The 15001-nt window shown below is 38.6% G+C and overlaps 1 protein-coding gene across 1 annotated transcript in view; it reads left to right on the plus strand.

Moving 5' to 3' along the window:
- The first annotated feature begins 317 nt into the window (after window positions 1-317).
- Window positions 318-15001, plus strand: part of camsap2a (calmodulin regulated spectrin-associated protein family, member 2a) — a 263661-nt gene continuing 248977 nt past the window's right edge. The window contains exons 1-2 of the mRNA XM_048602055.1: window positions 318-396; window positions 1192-1451. Of these exons, the coding sequence (XP_048458012.1) occupies window positions 318-396; window positions 1192-1451 (339 nt within the window). The remainder of the gene's footprint in view (window positions 397-1191; window positions 1452-15001) is intronic.

A 15001-nucleotide genomic window follows, 5' to 3' on the forward strand; every position in this document is an offset into this window, starting at 1 on the left:
ACAGAGACCTGAAGATCAATTTCTGATTGAGTGCACACCCAAATGTAATCTGCACACTAAAGCTCTGTGCCTGAGGCTGGCAGTGAATGTGGATTTGAATTGAAGGCGATATTGATTGAGCATGTCTCATATCTGTTCTGTAGATTATCTCCAAGCCTGAAGATAATTTGCAGGAAATGAGATGCACTATTGCAATGAGGAAACTGAAGTAGAGAGTTGATGCACTGACATAACCATATTTGATCCCACTTTTCACTGAGGAATGTTTGCGTGGTTCTATTGGCAGGGATCATGACTCTCATTTGGTCATGGAGTAGATGGAGGATAGTGACAAATTTCTGAAGACAGCCACAGTTGAGCAGGATGTCCCAAACACTTCGTGGTTGAGAGTGCCAGGTATATGTGAGGTTGGAAAGAAAACATGTAAAGCGTTTGGTGGATGGTTCTATTTTCTTGAGCTTGCCATTAAGTGAAGATCATGTCTGTAGTGTCCTTCAATGGGCAAAAGCAATAATTATTGCGGAACGCTGCTGTGAAGAGCTCATTGGGGAAGATCCTTGCAATCATTTTCCTTGTGGCGGGCAGCAGGGAGGCTCTTCTGTGTTTACCTGAATCAAACTTGTCACCCTTCTCAGATAAAGTCATGATCACAGCATCCCTGAGATTTTGCAGCATACACTCCTTCTCTTGGAAGAGTGATATATGATAAAAATCTACATCTTGTGCCAGCATAAGTCCTAGTTTATTATCAAGAGAATGGTTGGGATGATTTTTAGTTAAAGCAGAAGATTATGATTCAAATACTGAACCAGAAAAAGTAGTTGGAAAAGAATCTATAATTGCTTTTAAAAAGGGGAGAGGTAAATTTGAAACGAAAATTGAAAATGTGCAGTAGGGATGGAGAAGGCAATGAGACAAAGTGATGAACTCTTTCTGAGAACTAGCACAGGCATAATAGGCTGAAAAGTCTCTTGCCATTTATGCACAACAAAATTTGTTTTTATTGAAGTGCCTTTCATTGCAACTCTAATTCAAAACATTCCATTCAGGAATGTTGAAGAAAAGAAGAGATTACTGCTTGTATCATGTTTAGCCGTCAATGAAATGTATTCTGCTTGCAAAATAAATCTAGCTTCCTAACATCATGGACGCACAGCATTCTGATTTGGCTGTTTTTTGTTTTTTTTTAAGACCATGTACCAGAGGAACTTCGAGAACCATTTTACACAGACCAGTACGAACAGGAACACATTAAGCCACCTGTTGTCAACTTGCTTCTTTCTGCTGAGCTGTACTGTCGTGCTGGGAGCCTGATCTTGAAGAGTGACGCTGCCAAACCACTGCTGGGTCATGATGCAGTTGTACAGGCTCTCGCACAGAAAGGTCTTTATGTCACAGAACAGGAGAAGCTAGTGACAGAGAGAGATCTTCGCAAGAAACCTATTCAAATGGTGAGTGTTTGAAAGAAATTAACATGCATTTGAGATGCTATTATAAAAATAGAAATGCTCTTCAAATGTTCTTTACACTTCTTTCATTGAGCCTTGTAGTTTAACCTTTACAGAATCCCTACAGTGTGAAAACAGGCCATTCTGCCCAAGTCCACACTGACTCCCTGAAGAGCATCCCACCCAGACCAATCCCCCTACACTGCATTTCCTATGGCTAATCCACATCCCTGAATGCTATGGGTAATATAGTGTGGCCAATTCACCTAATCTGCACATCTTTGGATTGAGAGAGGAAACCGGAGCATTTGGAGGAAACCCACGCAGACACCGAGAATGTGCAGGCTCCACACAGACAGTCACCTGAGGCTGGAATTGAACTCGGTCCCTGGCACTGAGACAGCAGTGCTAACTGCTGAGCCACCGTGCTGCCCCAGTGATACACAGGATGATATGACAGACAGGATTATATGACGCAGGAAATTTTTTAAGTTACTGAGTATTGGACATATCAGAAACAGTCTAATCCATTTTGATAACACCCGTGAGCAAAAAAGATGATTTATTCATGTACATGTATTAAGATTATATGTGTAATATTTTTGTGTTCTGAATTTAAATCTGCTTTAATTTGTATAGTCTATCACTCTTTAACATCTTATTTGCAGCTTGCAACCATTTGAGTTCAATCAGTTTGTCAGAAAGTACCTTAAAAATCTGACTCAAGCGAAGAAGAGCCCTGTGTTTTTTTATGACAGGGTTGAAAGGTCCAGTGCTCCATTTTGCCATTTCAAATGATCATTTTAATGAAAAGCATCACTGTACTATAAATCAAAGTGGTGTAGTCACACCAGGTTATAAATACGATCTGTGACTCAATGAACAGGTTTTATGCTTGCAACTATTATTTTGAATGTAACTGAGCTGATCAATTATTTTGTGTTTGAGTTTGCTTGAAATTTATTCATCGATAGAATGATAGGAAATGAATTTTAAAAGTGACAAGTTAAAGTTAGGTATATTTTAATTTTAATTTCTTTTCTATTGATGGATAAAAATCAGCTCATTTAATTATTTTGTTTGTAAATGGTGCATTCTAATAGAAACATTTGGAAGTTTGATAAGTATTTGGTTTTGAAATACTGAAATTTCATCTTGCAGCTCCTAATTACTCAAATATCTTTTAACGTGTTCTTCACATTTATGGTTTGCAAGACCCTAAAATAAGAGATTATTCAAATGATTGACCTACGACTGCATTTCAGATCTTCATACAGGAATTGTGTGGTTGCAAATTCCAACTCCTTGCAGCTGAAAAGGTTAAGACTATGGAGAATGCCCTATAATTACAGTCAACTGGATAAGAGCTGTGATGTTGGGGAGGGAGGATCCTGGTTTCAGAGTGGGAAATCTGGCAGAATGGGTTTCTCCAGGGTCCTGCTAACTTTAACAGTAGAAACTTGTTTTTAGTTGGTGGCCTTCCCCTGAGGACTGGAGAATTCAGCTGGCTCAGGGTAATTTTTAAATGGTGATTAAGTATAAGCTTACAGCAGCTTTGTATTATTTAAATTGCCTAAACTTCAGCAGTGAGTTAGCTGCCCACATACTAGACCCCTGAGTTAAAACTGGAACCGGTGAATTGGAGGTAGGTTAAGGTTGAGATTCAGATTTTCCACATTTTAACACCAGTCCCAAACCAAATCTGACTGCTTTTGGAAGTTCAGGTTAGCGCCATTGCCTCTGTGTCCATGTATAAGCTAAAGAAACTTGAATGTGAAAACTTTTGACGCAATGAGAGACAAGTGGAGGGGCGAATTTTCACCAAGGAATTGGGAACTGGGAAAAGAGAGCCAGGAACTTGCCCAAATTGTCCCTGCATTGTTTTGACCCAGTGGGCTCGAGCACAATTAAGTCAGGCCTGCTACCTCCTGAGAAAGATTGGAGACAGATGAGTCTAAGGCAGGCTGCTTAGAATGTCCACTTTGGTTCATTGAGACTTTGGCAAAGTTTTACAACAGGCTGTTAGGCCCTCACCCTTCCCAACCCCACCACTATCTTCCACATCCTGTTATACACTAATGTCAGTTGCATGCTTCCATCCCACCACCTGGCATTTCCATGTCACTTTGCAAACCCCCAATGCCACTTTTAAAGTTACTCACCAGTATCCAATTTAGAAGGGAACTCATGGGCTACATAGAGAGTAAAAATCTTTGACAATCTAATAGATCCCTCACTAATATATACTTGTTTCTGAGGGAAAAAAATTCTCATGAATGAAACTTCTTTAAATGATTTTAAATCCTCTCAAGCGGTCAATGTATTTTTTAAAAAATAACATTTTAAGATACGCTTATTTTATTCACTAACCTCAAAGACAACTAATCCTTCAATAGCCTCTTAAAACTCAATCAAAATAAGAGGTCATCTCCCTCATTAAGACCAATGTTTTTGGCATTTTTGAAGATCAGCTGAACATTAAAATAGGCTCATGTAGTGAAAGCCCTTGGGAAATGTCAACAATAAAGGCCATTTAAATTCCAATGAGAGATGGTAATGTTTATATTAAAATGACACCAGATGGCCTTTCCAAAAATGCATGCCAACAGTGTGTTTTGTTTTAATTTGACAGTTACAACTTTTTTCATGCTAAAAGAGCTAGTTTTTAAATACCTTTAGGTCATGGCACATTTACCTGTCCTCTGGTTAAGACCTCTTATGTTTGCACCATCAACTCGTTTAAGACCCTCAGAACTGGGGAAAATTGGTCATTTTTGAACTTGACACTCATTTCATGTGGCCCTGCTGAGTTTTGGTTTCCCATCCATGTGATTCTCAGACTGCAGTCTTCTCCTTGCTGTCAAAAGTGGGACTTGCCAGAAATAGGAGTGAGGTGTCTGCATCTGGGTCCCTCCGCCACTACTGCTATTGAAGGTTTCCAAAGTCGCCTCACTCTGTGAAAGTTCAACCTACAGTTTTTGTTCTTTTAATCCAGAGCTTGTGTGTTTACTGATCCTGGCAGCCTCTTTTGTATGCTCTTGACAGTCAGCCTGCTAGTTGGCAGAAACTCAGATTTGAAATGGAGGCCTACAACATAATAAACATCCTCCCATTAATATGTCAGAAGGATTAACATGTTCATTGCTCGTAGTTAATAAGCTGATGCCTCCACAGAAAATAAGTCAACTTTGTATTTTGTCACCTGATCCAATTTAGACCAATTAGACATTGGTCGTGTAATTGTGCTACTGGAGTATTGTTCCATGTGTTGAATGCAATTCTTTTTTCCTCCTGTTCTAACTGAGGTATTAAACTGTTTAGTTTAACTAATTTACCATTCAATTAAAATAGCAACAGAAGGAATTCGCTTGTATCCTGTATGATGGTTTCAAGGCTGTTCTGTATCCCAAGTGCAGTCATGGGAGGGAGGTGAAGAAAGCTATGGACGAGCTGTTGCCAAGGAGAGATATGGTGCTGATAAATGAAGAGCTGTGGATGTGTCAGAACCTAAACATATTACACTGATTACTGTTGTAATAGAAGGTTGAAAATGGTTGAGAGTTTGATTGATCCTTTCTGTGTGCTCTAGTTGTAGAAGTGACAGTGTAATGAGGTATTCCTGGTCTTTTTTCTATTAGAGTTTCAGTTTGTGAAAGGAACACAAAATGAGTCTTTGCTTATCATTCTACAACAATCTAAACTTGCTTTATCAGTAACATCCAGTGCTGAAAACTTTAAAATTATGTTTTGTCTTACAGGTAATGATGATATTGGTGTTGATTGTTCAACCTTTGTTGTAATGATGTAGTGACAAGAGTGTAGTTGACTGTTCTAACTCACAAAAAATGCATTTTTGAAGCAGAAGTTAACATTCTATTTGCTTGATTGATTCTTAATATAATTTACTAGAATATCCAGCAAAAACTTTCCTTTCTATTGTCATTGGTTCTCATTGTTTTTTGTCTCAACAGCAAGCGTTCCTAACTGTAGCACAGAAATTGCTGTTGTCATTATTAGCAGCTGAAGGCTTAGTACATTTGGATACTATTTTTTTCACTATTTTAGCTCATCTTCTGTGTATCAATCTTAGGGATCAGCTGCTTCTGCTTCTGGTAAAATAAGGAACAATACTGAAGTTTGTATGTGTATTTGCTGATGTAATTTCTCCACGTGCATTAGTTCATTACAGAGCTGGCAGGAGTTAATGACCTGATTCTGGGTAAGAGAGCACTTTACCAGATCTCTCTTGTATGTTACAGGTTGGAAGTGAATGTATTGCCATTGAAACAGAAAAAGCTAATAACAATTCTATCATCCTTGTAAAGAAAGTGAAACTATCACAGAAAAAAATAACAATCCAGGGCCCAGTAGCAGTTGCTCGGGTGTCTCCACTCAACATCAGTCTTCAGAATCAAAAGCGAATTGCTTTCATTGAAGAAACAAAGACCGAGAGGAGACATTTCGAGACCAATGGACTGAGTATGATGAACCACAGCAATGTGATTGACCCTTAACTGCCTTCTGGACAATTAAGGATGGTCAATAACTGCTGGTCTAGTGAGGAATGCCCACATCTGTGAATGAATAAAAAGAAAAGGGTCATCTAGCTTGAACTGTGAAAGGACAGGAAGCATAAAAAGATCTGAGGTTAAGTGATTCTGACTTGAGTGAAACCCAATATTAGAAGAAAGCCTATCTGTAAACAAATTTCTGTAGTAATAGTGCCTAAGCTGAATGCAGCTTTAATTTACTTACTTAAAATCAGAATTTCAAAATTGTTTGAATGGAGTAGCTTTGAGTTAATATTAGCACTATTATCACAGTGGCACTGAAAAATGTGATGTTTAAGTTTTCCTCTGTTTTTGCTTTCTATCCTTGAAACATGACAAATGATTTGTGTAGAAAAGTTATTTTGCATCACTATTAAACAAACCAAACCAACTAACTTAAATGAGCAGAGGCCGAGGACTACAGTACCTGGTGTGTCCTAGATGTTTCAGTGCATGTGCAAAGCAGGATAGTTTGTGCATGAGCAGTCCAGCAAGCCAGGGGTATTTTGAAGGCACTTGTAAGGTGGTAGTCATGTTGGATACTCAACTGTGGGGCTCACATAGAGGGGAAGAGGTGAGCCTACATGACTGAATGTGTTCTATGGCAGGGACAGATGCTCCACACTGAAGAGGTACTGTTGGAGCAGGCTCTGGGCTGTTTGGGCTCAGAAGTACTAAGACCCATTGTGTGCTGTTAAGAATTGTGTTTGGGGCTCAGAAGTCCTGAGAGCCATTAGTTGCAGCTATGAGTTATATTTGGGGTTTTGTGACCAGCAGTATTCGACAGGGATCAGTGCTGGATCCATTTTAAGATTTAGAAGATCTGATTTAGAGGAGAAAATAGAAAGATGGTTAGTAAGTTTGCGGATGACACCAAGTCTGGTGGTATAGTGAAACAGTGAAGAAGGATATCTAAGATTACAAAGATATTTTAATCAATTGGGTCAATGGGCCAAAGAGTGGTAAATGGAGTTTAATTTGGATAAATGCGAGTTGTTGCATTTTGGGAAAACAAATAAAGACAAGACTTGTACAATGAAAAGTAGGGACTTGGGCAGTGTTGTAGAACAGAAAGACCTCGGGGTTCAGGTACATAATTCTTTGAAGAATGCATCACATAAGGTAGTTAAGAAGATATTTAACATGCTTGCAAGGAAATGTTTGGAGGAGTATGGGTCAAGAGCAGGCAGGTGGGACTAGTTTAGTTTGGGATTACAGTCGGCACAGACTGGTTGGACTGAAGGGTCTATTTCTGTGCTGTATGACTCTATGAAAAGGCCCCGGGAGCCAGCTGGAGTAGTGGGGCTTTGAAGAAACCTGGTAAACCAATGATAATTCACTGCAGCTGACAGCAAAGAAGCCCACAGCTGAGAAATATTGAACTTGAAGAAGCTATAGACACTGCCAGATTATTGAGGATAGCTGTCTGCAAGGACTGGAATTGTCTGAGTAGATGCCGAAGTGCAGCCTTAGCAACCTAGTACAATGCAATCTCTGGGAACTGTATTGAACTACTATGATGTGAGCGGTTATGTGACTGAGGCAGCCAATGAAGGAGTGGTTTTTGAGGGACTTAGCAAACTGGATATTTTAAGAATGAAGAACTGTAATCGCATGTAAAGGAAACAACGTTTTGATAAGAGTTGGTGAGGCATATTTGGTGGGGGGTTTAGAGGAGAGTTGGGTGTGCTTTTTAATGTGCTCTGAGGTGTGTTTGACCACAGTTTGACTGCTAACCCATAGTTAATTCATGCTAATTCTAGTTGTTAGAATGCAAGTTGTATAAATATTGGAGATTGTTATTTTGCGAACCTTATACGGTGAAGTTTGGGTTGCTCAAATCGAAAGAACTTCGTGGCTCTGTACTTCTTTGGGGACTTTTTTGGTTTTTCTCTGCTTTTCAGTCAATTGACCAAGTGGGAAAGTCATTGCTGCTGCATGCTGAGTCCTTGGACTTGATGTGCATTTGTCAAAACAAATCAAGAGCACGTTGAAAAAAAATTGAACTGCTCATTTCCCAGCAACTGAGGGAAATTTTAAGTTCTTTGGAGCTCAATATTGTTCAATTTTCCTATGACATTGCACATTTGAATTAGTGTAAGGTGTGTCAGTTTATTCTGTGAAGGATATCTTGATCGCCTCTGAACTGTATGTATCTGAAATAACTCCACAGAGGCCGGTACCACGTCACCAAGTCACTCTTTACTTACATGTACATAGTACTTGACACTGGTCCGGCTTCCTCAAGTGAACAGAACCTCTGACACTTCTGTTTATATCTGTTAGCCAGAGCTCCACAATTGGACCAGGTTAACAGCCTCAATCAGGGAGCTCATATTCTCTGAGGTCCACCTAGCTGACCTTTATTACAATCTCTACTGTATCGTCTTTGTGCAGCTGGTAAAAATGAAATTGGTATGTTACAAATGATAAATTGACGTGGCTCTTTTATTGGTGATGATCCTCAGAAAAGCAGTACAGTCATATGATCATACCGATGCCTAAAACAAGAAAATGTGCTTTCTGCATTAAAACAAAAGTCATCTTCATTAACATTGTCATCAGGCAGCTGGAATGTGAGATGTCATTAGAGACCAAAACAAATTCCTGTGCTGATCGACAGTGTTCCAGTGAACAAATATGATTGCTTTAGATCATTCAGAATGCTTTTTTTTTAAACTGCCATTAAGCAATTTCAATATTTTAATTTAAAGTAATTAAATTTATAAATACGATACAACTGACTTGCAAATTGAGGTTGAGTAGGGGAATCCTTTCTGCAGAAGATGGATAAACAACTTTTATATTATTAATTCTTGTTATGAGATAGCTGCTAGCAAGACCAACATTCCTTGCCCCAAGCCTCACTGCAGTCCATGCGGTGAAAGTACCCTGTACTTCTACAGTGCCGCTAGGTAGAGAGTCCTAGATGTTGACCCAATGATGATGAAGGAATAAGAACTTCACAAATATATGAAATTGAAGCAGAATGGGCTATTTGGCCCCTCGAGCCTGCTCCATCATTTGATAAGGCCATGGCAAGTTTAAACATAACTTCAGCTCCACTTTCCTGTCTTTGCCATACCCTTGTATTCTTGCCTAACAAGAGAGTCAATCTAACTCAGCCTTAAAATGTTCAATAACCCTACCTCCACTGTTCTCGAGCGAAGAGAATTCTATATGCAATGTTTTTCCGAGAGAAGAAAATTCATCCTTATTTCCATTTTAAAGGGGAGATTTTATTTCTAATCAGTTTCCTCTGATTCTAGTCTTTCATATAAAGGGAAACATCTTCTCAGCATGCACCCTGTTAAGTTCTCTCAGGAGCTTTTACGTGTTTCAGGAAGATCACCTCTCATTCTTTTAAGATCCACTGGATACAGTGGCGCAGCCTGTCCAGTCTTTCTTCCAAAGTTAGCCAAGTTACGTTAACCTTCTTTAAACTGCTGTAGATGTGATTGTGTTTTTCCTAAAGGAGACAAAAACTGTCTACAGTATTCTAGATGTGGTTTTGTCTAACACCATGTACACTCTTAGCAAAACTTTGACTTTTATACTATATTCCCCTTGCAATTAACAACATTCCATTTACCATCTTAATGACGTACTGTATATGTAGATAGACATTTTGTGATTCCTGTACCAGGACTCCTAGATCTCTTTGTACTGCAAAGTTCTGCAATTTTAAATAGCATACTATTCTCTTCTTCGTGCCAAAGTGAATGAATTCAGATTTTCCCAAACTCTATTTCCCAGTCTTTTGTCCATTCACTTAACCTATTGAAATCCCTTTTAGGTTCCTCCTGTCCTTCCCATATTTTATTTTCATACCTATCTTTACATCATCAGCAAATTTATCTTGCTAACTCCTGTACCAAGATAACAAGGTACCAATGAGGCCATTTAAAATGTCTTTAAATGTCTTTCTGCAAGAGGTGGTTGTGTTGAAGTGGTAGTGCCCCTAACCCTGGACCAGGACACATGGGTTCAAGTCCCATCTGCTCCAAAGGTGTGTATTAACGTTGCTAACAAAGTTAATTAGGAAATATCTACGTCAATCTAGGAGTATGTAGTATCACCTCCTAGTGAGCTCTCAACTCAAATATTCCAATGATGTATCTAAATATGCTGGAAAATCTACTACCAATGTCTTTAATTATAAGAACCAAATCTGACACCACTACAACTATTAATATGTAGAACAAATTAAATTTCAAATTGCCATGCAAAATTAATGCACGTTGGCCTGTTTACGTACTTTATAAATTACAAAACTAAGCCATTTTAAAATATGGCTGTGTCTGTGAGTAAAAGACTTTTTATTGTAAAGCACTTGCATGTTTGTTAGCCCAGGTTTATGTTAGCTTGAGCCATAATTAGTGAGAAAACTATAGACCTTATATTTGACTGTGTCATATGATTATTTTCTTTACAGAATCTGTTCATATGTAAACTCGCTCAAACAAAACATAATTTAATTCCTTACTTGCTTAGACAAGCCAAAATTATTTAAAATTAACTGAAACCTACACTGCTATGGCACCTTATCAACATCTTTTAGAAATCCAAGTACAGAACATCTACAGGTTCTCCTTTTATCCATTTTACTCATTACTTTCTGAAAAAAAACACTTGGTCAACTGTCTTTTCCTTTCACAACAAAATATGTTGATTCTGCTTGATTGCATTTGATTTTTCAAGTGCCTTGCTATAATCTTAATAGATGCTAGTTTTTCCCCTCTGATTGATCTTTAGCTAACTGGTCTGTAGTTAGCTGCTTTCTGTCTCCCTGCTTTCTTGCAGAGAGGAGTTACATTTGTTATTTTCCAATCTAATGGGATCTTTCCAGAAGCTAGGAAAGTTTGGAAAATTTCAATCAAAGCTCCACTATCTCCATTGCCACTTCTTTTGGGACTTTGAAGTGATGTGCCTGAGGTCCTAGTGACTTGTTAGCCTTAGGTTCTGACAGTTTTGTCAGCACTCTCCCCTTGCTGATTTGTTTTAAGTTTCTCCCTCCCTTTTCACTTCTTGATTTACAGATATTTCTGGGGTATTATTTGTGACTTCTGCAGTGAATTCAGAATCAAGATCTGTTCAGCGCTTCTCACATTTCCTACTGTTCCATTATTAATGCCCAAGACACACTGTTAGAGAATGACAATAGATCTTCAAACTGGAGTGAGATTTAATGCAGAGGAACTTGGAGGTGGCAGTCTTTTTGCACAACTGTTGTGCTTGTCCATTTTGCTTAGTTTACGAGGTGATGTTGATGAAGTACATTCTGTAAGTGGTGCATAGCACAGTGTAGTGGAGTGCCGGTGGTGGAGGAAGCACTGTTTACAATGGGGGAATGAGCTGCTGATCGAGTGGACCAACAACCTGGATGGTGGCAAACTGATGGGAGTAGTTAATTACTTTGTCTATTCATGTCTGGGATTTTAGTTTTGACTTCAACAGAAATAACATCTGTCGTAAGGAGGCATGCAAAATAAGTTTCTTTAGACCCGATTCACTTCATCTAGATATGGTTCTGCACTATTATTTAAAATCATCACACTGTGTAATTAAGTAATAAAATATTTACTTGCAGTGTTACAAGCACTGGAGCATATTCTTAGTACCTTTTCCTTGCAATACTAAAATCTTCACTTTCTGATAACAAAATAGTCACCTTGTGCCATTGGAATTCTGACCACAGAGCTTTAAAATATTGACTAGATCCTCATTCTATGAAAATATTTCTGTGTAATGAACATGTGTAAGTATGTTACCCAGTATAATTGAATGCCAAACTAAGAGACTTCCCCAAGTAACCAGCTACAGCCTGTACATGTGAAGCAAATATAATTTTGGTTTTGTACATATCTTCCATATGAATCAATTTTATATCATTGTCCCTGGAATTGAACCCAGAGTATTTACTTACCTGTTGCTGAATTCTGAGTCCCTGTTTTAACATCCTGCATTGTGAATTAAAACATTTTCAGTAACTTGAAACAAACAATATTCATCCCATTTCCCTCCAGGTAAATGTTGACCTTCTGTCTTTCATTCTCCACTAACTTCAGCTCATATAAAACTCTGCTGCCTGTATCTTATCCTACCTATTCCATTTTTTCACTGATCTATCTAGACTTCAGGTTCCTGCATTTAAAATTATCAATATTATGTTTAAAATCGCATCTTTACTTCCATACCCTCCTCCAGTCTTTTAGTCATGCTGCTATTTTTTTCAATTCTGAGTCTGGTTTATTTACCGTTAACCTGTGACCTTTGCCTAGAGTCATAGAATCATACAGCACCGAAATAGACCCTTTGATCCAACCAGTCCATGCCGACATAATCACAAACTAAACTAGTCCCACTTGCCTGCGCATGGCCCATAACTCTCCAAACATTTCTGTTCATGTTCTTATCTTTTAAATGTTGTAATTGTACTCACATCCACCACTCCGTCTAGAAATTGATTCCACACGTGAACCATTCTGTGTTTTTAAAAAAATGCCTCTCATTTCTTTTTAAAATCTTTCTCCTTTCACCTTAAAAATATTCCCCCAAGCCTTGAAATCCCCTCCCCAAGGAAAAAGACACCTTCCATTCACCTTATCTATACCGCTCATGGTTTTATAAACCTCAGTAAGGTTACCCCTCAACCTCCTACACTCCAGTGGAAAAAGTCCCAGCCTATCCAGCCTCTCCTTATAACTCAAACCCTCCATTCCCGGAAACAACCTGGTAAATCTATTCTGAACCCTTTCCAGCTTAATAATATCCTGCCTATAACGGGGTGACCAGGACTGGATACAGTACTCCAGGAGAGGCCTCACCAACATCCTGTATAACCTCAACATTTTGTTCCAACCCCTGTATTCAAAGCTCTGGACAATTCATTGACATGATGTCTGGAACTGCCTGGATCATTTGCTGTGCCATTCCCTCCTCCAACATTCCATTTCTGCATCCTCTTAAAATGCACCAGGTTTTGGTGATCTTTTTTGGTAGCTCACTCCTTTTTGGCTCAGGTTACATTTTTGATTAGTCGTCTGTAAAGTACTTCGGTTAAAAGTTGCTTTATTATTGTAACTTGTGGGAATAAATTCTTTAACTCCTGTACTAAACTTATTTTAATATATGCAGTAAATGAAGAGCAAGAATATAACAATGATAAATGGCTGCACAAAAAAACAGCAAAATTGTAGTCGCGGGTTTGTAGAACAACTTCACAGTTCAATGAATATCTTTCAAAAATGTAAAAATGTTAAGTTACCATAATCTTACCAGATTTTGACCTACAGTATAACTGGAGACCACCAACTTAACTTGCTGCCATCATGTCTTGAATATGCTGTACCTCCTGCTTAATGATCCATTGGCAATATCCCCCTTTAGTGAAGTATTCATTTCATGCACCACAATACTGTATACCTCAGTAAGAAGATCTGCTTTGAACTTGATTATTTCCACTCTTTCTTTTAATCACCTTATTACTATTTAAATATTTACTTAATTTTGAACAGTAATTTTGAACTTTCTTTCTGTTGGTACTAGTCTATTCTTATATTCACTCTTTATCCCTCTTCCTCCCTTTCTTCGATCGGCTTTGTTCTTCCTGTATTCAGCTTGTTTCTCAGTTATGTTATCAACTGTATATTTGTCAAGTGCCCACTTTAGTCACTCAATCAGTGGCTGACTCTGTTTTACTTCCCATTGTTCAATTATTATACTATGATTGGTGTAATAATCAATTTTGTTGAGGCATATGATGATGTTCTTGCTTAATTTTTTGCTTACCTGCTTTTGGTGCTAATCCATCTGGGAAAGTCTTATTTTTAATTCTCTGAAATAGCAAGCTTCTAGTTTAGTTACGCCTCCCCAAGTTAAATAGTTTTCCATTGCTGTAACTGCTCTATAACTGATAAGATGATGATAATCACAGTTACTCCACTGCTCTTCCATTGCAAAGTACACCACTTGTCCCAGTTTATACCCCAGAACATAACTCCGCATGTGACCTTCCTCATTGGGCTGGTAGTGATCACTGATCAGGAAAATTCTCTTCTACATGTTTTACAAACTCCTCTTCCCACTGTCCTGATCACTTTTCCTATGTGCTCACATGCTATCTTGGGCATTCTAGGTTGTGGCGATCACAAGTTTGCGAGTTGTTGAGTGAAACTTGACAGATTACTGCTGTGTACCCTGCAGGATGTACAAACTGTAGTTATTTAGGTCAGTGAATTAACTGCTGATCTACCAGACATTTTTTGCCCGAATGGTGTCAAGTTTCTTGGATTTTGTTGCAGCTGCACCCATCTGTTTCAGGGTAGGGTATTCTATCAGACTCTACGCTTGACTTTTGTAGCTGTTTAGAGGCTTTAGAAAGTCGAGAGGTGGATCAATCCTGGCAGAACACCCAGTCTTTGACCTTCTGTATTAGCCACAGCATTTCTCTGGCAAGTCCAGTTGTGTTCCTGGTCAGTTGTTGAGTCCAAGGATGTTGGCAGATGGAATTACATCAATGGTAATGGCATTGAATGGCAAGGGAAGATAGCTAGGTGCGCTCATCTTGATGTTGGGCATGGTGTGACTGTCTTCTAGCATGCTGGCATAGTCGTTTAATTAGCTGAGGAACTATGAGTGGAGTGTTCCACTTTTGACCTACTGAAGGAAGGTACGTCAATGATGCTGCTGAAAATAGTTATACATGGGAAGCTGCCATGAAAACCTTTGCAGTAGTGTCCTGGGGCTGAGATGATTTGTTTTCAACAAGCACAGCTATTTGTCTTCAACTCTCTGCATCAACAGTGTAAGGTCTTTGAGGCTTGCATCTTGTTCCCAAAACTGACATTCAATGTCCTCATTCATCTTTGACAGCTAATTAGGGATTATACGTCAGGTAGACCTGTCTGTTGGAAGAATTGTTTCTCCATTACTTCTCAGTGACAAGTGAATGAGGTTAGTCTGTTTTAAATTGAATTCCTTAGCTTTCACTGATATTTGGGA

This window comes from Rhincodon typus, chromosome 10 (genome assembly GCF_021869965.1).
Source record: "Rhincodon typus isolate 14 chromosome 10, sRhiTyp1.1, whole genome shotgun sequence".
In the NCBI taxonomy this organism is placed as follows: domain Eukaryota; kingdom Metazoa; phylum Chordata; class Chondrichthyes; order Orectolobiformes; family Rhincodontidae; genus Rhincodon; species Rhincodon typus.